The sequence below is a fragment of the Mytilus trossulus genome, chromosome 14, assembly GCF_036588685.1.
Source record: "Mytilus trossulus isolate FHL-02 chromosome 14, PNRI_Mtr1.1.1.hap1, whole genome shotgun sequence".
NCBI classification, from domain to species: Eukaryota; Metazoa; Mollusca; class Bivalvia; order Mytilida; family Mytilidae; genus Mytilus; species Mytilus trossulus.
Window position 1 is genome coordinate 20212224 of NC_086386.1, and position 3163 is coordinate 20215386.

The 3163-nt window shown below is 33.9% G+C and overlaps 1 protein-coding gene across 1 annotated transcript; it reads left to right on the plus strand.

The window, feature by feature from the left end:
* Positions 1-215: 215 nt before the first annotated feature.
* Positions 216-2451, plus strand: LOC134696722 (uncharacterized). The gene is made up of 2 exons (XM_063558647.1): positions 216-651; positions 1100-2451. Exons 1-2 carry the CDS (start codon positions 344-346, stop codon positions 1446-1448), a joined length of 657 nt encoding a protein of 218 aa, XP_063414717.1. The 5' UTR covers positions 216-343; the 3' UTR covers positions 1449-2451.
* The last annotated feature ends 712 nt before the right edge of the window (positions 2452-3163 follow it).

Sequence of the window (3163 nt, forward strand, 5' to 3'; positions counted from 1 at the left end):
ATACGGAGTTTTCTTCATCAAAATTTAAAAAAAAGTATAAATTTCCCATGCAAAGCTTTGCTGCTGTATATCATTTTGTCCACTTATTTGATATTATTTCATATCGGTTAAAAATAAGCTTCTCTTACTGGATAAAAAGAGGCCACCTGACATTCATTAATCTTCAGTAATTAATTCCAGCGGTCACTAACAGAACAAAAGTTTTAAACGGACCGGAAAACCGGTCATTAACAATAACTTTTACATGATAAGGACCGATGGGGCGTGGTTTGTCTATTTGAGTGACGTAACGTTATAAAACGCAATCGCGATTCAGACTTGTTTACATTTGACAGTTGGGAAGATGGAAGAATCGTCTGCTACTGCAGACAACTATAATGAACGTTTTGCAATACTTTCTGAAGCTGACAGAGATAAACTTCTCAGCAACAAGAATTCCGAGGGCACCAAAGCAGCAACAAAATATGCAGTCAAGACTTTTCATGACTATTGCATGGCAGCGGCGAACTATCAGACGATCGTGGCCATTGACCTGCTTCCCGACAATGCTCTTGATCAACTACTTGAAAAGTTCTATCCATCACTAAGAAACAAGAATGGAGAAAAGTATGCTGTCCAAAGCTTGAGGTCAATACGAGCCGGCATTCAAAGGTAGTTACACTCTAGTTGCATTATGAATGTTTACTGTTTGCCTGTCTGGAACTTTATATATATTTGTGCAAGTGCATTTTTTTATAGATAATTATGTTACTTTGTGTGTTGATAATTTTAAATATCAATGCATTCCAAACCCGAATTAATTTGTTAACATGTTCTCCAGGCACGTTCTTTTAATTGTCTGGGTAGATATATCAACAAGAAGATGTAGTATGATTGCCAATGAAACAACTCTCCTCAAAATTACACAAAAATTGACAACAATGAGCAAATCCCATACCCCATAGTCAGCTTTAAAGTCCCTGATTCTTGTGGGTGTACACTGCAACTTAATTTTAATAACTAGCTTTAATTCATGTACTTTTTACATATACTATAATCATGATAAATGTCAAAATGTAGTGAAATGTATGTGTATTTATATGTGTCATTTATTTTTCAGGTACTACACTGAACCACCACGTAGACGTGAGATCAATATTATCAGTGGTGAAAATTTTAACCGTAGTAAGGCTATGTTTGAGGCTGCTTGTATAGACTTGAAAAAAAGTGGACTTGGTGATGTAACACACAAACCTGTGATTCATGATGAAGATATGGCAAAGATATCTGCCTATTTCAAAACTTGGAAAACAGATTCCGTAGTCCTTATCAGAAAGGTTTGGTTTGATCTTATGATGTTTTGCTGCCGTAGAGGAAGGGAAGGACTGAGAGAACTTTCCAAAACTTCCTATGTTGTTGATAGTGATGGATTGGGTCAAAAATACATTAAAAAAATGGATCAGAATTGACAAAAAATCATCGCACTGATGTAGAGGATTCGTCGGGTGGCGTAATTTATGAAGAAAAGGATAGCAACTTGTGTCCAGTTGCTTCTTACACTTATTATTTAGGGAAATTAAATAATAAATGTGATGTACTTTTTCAGCGTCCGCGACCAAATTACCATACCGCAGATGAGACATGGTTTGAGAACAAACCACTTGGAAAAAACACTTTAGGTGCATTAATGGCAAAAATCTCAAATTGTGCTGGTTTATCAAAAGTATATACCAATCACTCCATCCGATCAACATCTATAACAACTCTGAGTGAAAGTGGTTTTGAGGACAGAAAAATTAAAACTGTATCTAAGCACAAGTCACTACAAAGTATTGAAAGTTATTCCAGGGACTCTTCACTTCCACAAAAGAAAAAGATGTCAAAAGCTCTTGCGTCATCATTATACAGTACTACAGCAGAGATACATGTACCGTCTACTGAGAATAATGCAATCAGCAGTGTCAATAACATTAATCATTCGACAGGAAATGCTGTTGCCATTAGAGCACCAACAACTGTTGCAGCAGTACCACACACTGTTCAAAACACTAATGCATCTATTACATGTATGCAACTTGATGATATTGATTTTCTCAATGACAGTTTTATCAGCGAGTCTGCAGACTTTGATCAAGTACTAAAAGAAATTAGTTCGTCTCAAAACAATGTGCAAAACAATTACTCAAAAAAAAGAGTCCATGAGCAACAGAAATGATCATAGCATTAATATTCAAAATGTGTCTGGAGGAGTCTTTAATTTCTATGTTTCAAAAGACTAAATTTATACATGTACTATGTGGATTTATTCCAGTTGAACATTTTCCTGTTTTCATTTTATATTGCAGTTGTTGTTGAATTGTTAACCATATAATGTTTTGTTACTTATAAAGTTATAGAAAATGTTATTTTGTATTTCATATACTGAAAATTGCACTCAAATGAATGGCAGTGACTTATAGTCATTTAAAACTATGACCGGTCTTCACTCTTTCTTATATAAATACATACACATGAGGTTTCTTTGAATTTATGAATTCTTTTAAAAACATGGTTTCTCAATGAAATAAAAATAATAGTTCTAGAAAAACTGGTCATTATCGTGATATATGGACAGCCCGTAGGACAGTGGTATTGACTGCGACAGCGATAATGACCTCGCCTTCGGCTCAGTCATTATCACTATCTTAGTCAATACCACTGTCCTGTGGGCAGTCCATATATCACGATAATGACCAGTTTTTCAAGAACTATTATATAAGTTCATTATTTAGATACGTTTTGAGTTATAAAATATTGACCGGGACCATCACCGGAGAAGTATTATTGTCGAAATGTGCATATGGAACAGATAAGTTTATACCGTTAATTTTATTATTGATAGATTGTTTTATATTTGTTCTAACAGAAGGGTTCATTTATGTATTTGATGTATGGAAAATCTTTTATTGTGTGGGTGTCTATAGTTAGACATCACAATATTTATAATTATGTAAATAAAGTTTATTAAGAAATTCTGGATGTGGTGATGGAGAACTAATGATGTCACCATACATCAAACAATAAGTTAATAACTGAAGAAGGTACAAAAGATAACAGAGGGAAAGTAAAACTCATAGTTTAAAAATAAACTGACAAAAACATGGCTAAAAATAAAAAAAGACAAACAGACAAATAAAAGTACAGA

Excerpts from the sequence above, each read along its gene's own strand:
- LOC134696722 (XM_063558647.1), top strand. The coding sequence starts at position 344 with ATGGAAGAATCGTCTGCTACTGCAGACAACTATAATGAACGTTTTGCA. Across the intron at positions 652-1,099 it reads ATACGAGCCGGCATTCAAAG|GTACTACACTGAACCACCAC; the intron begins GTAGTTACACTC and ends TTTATTTTTCAG.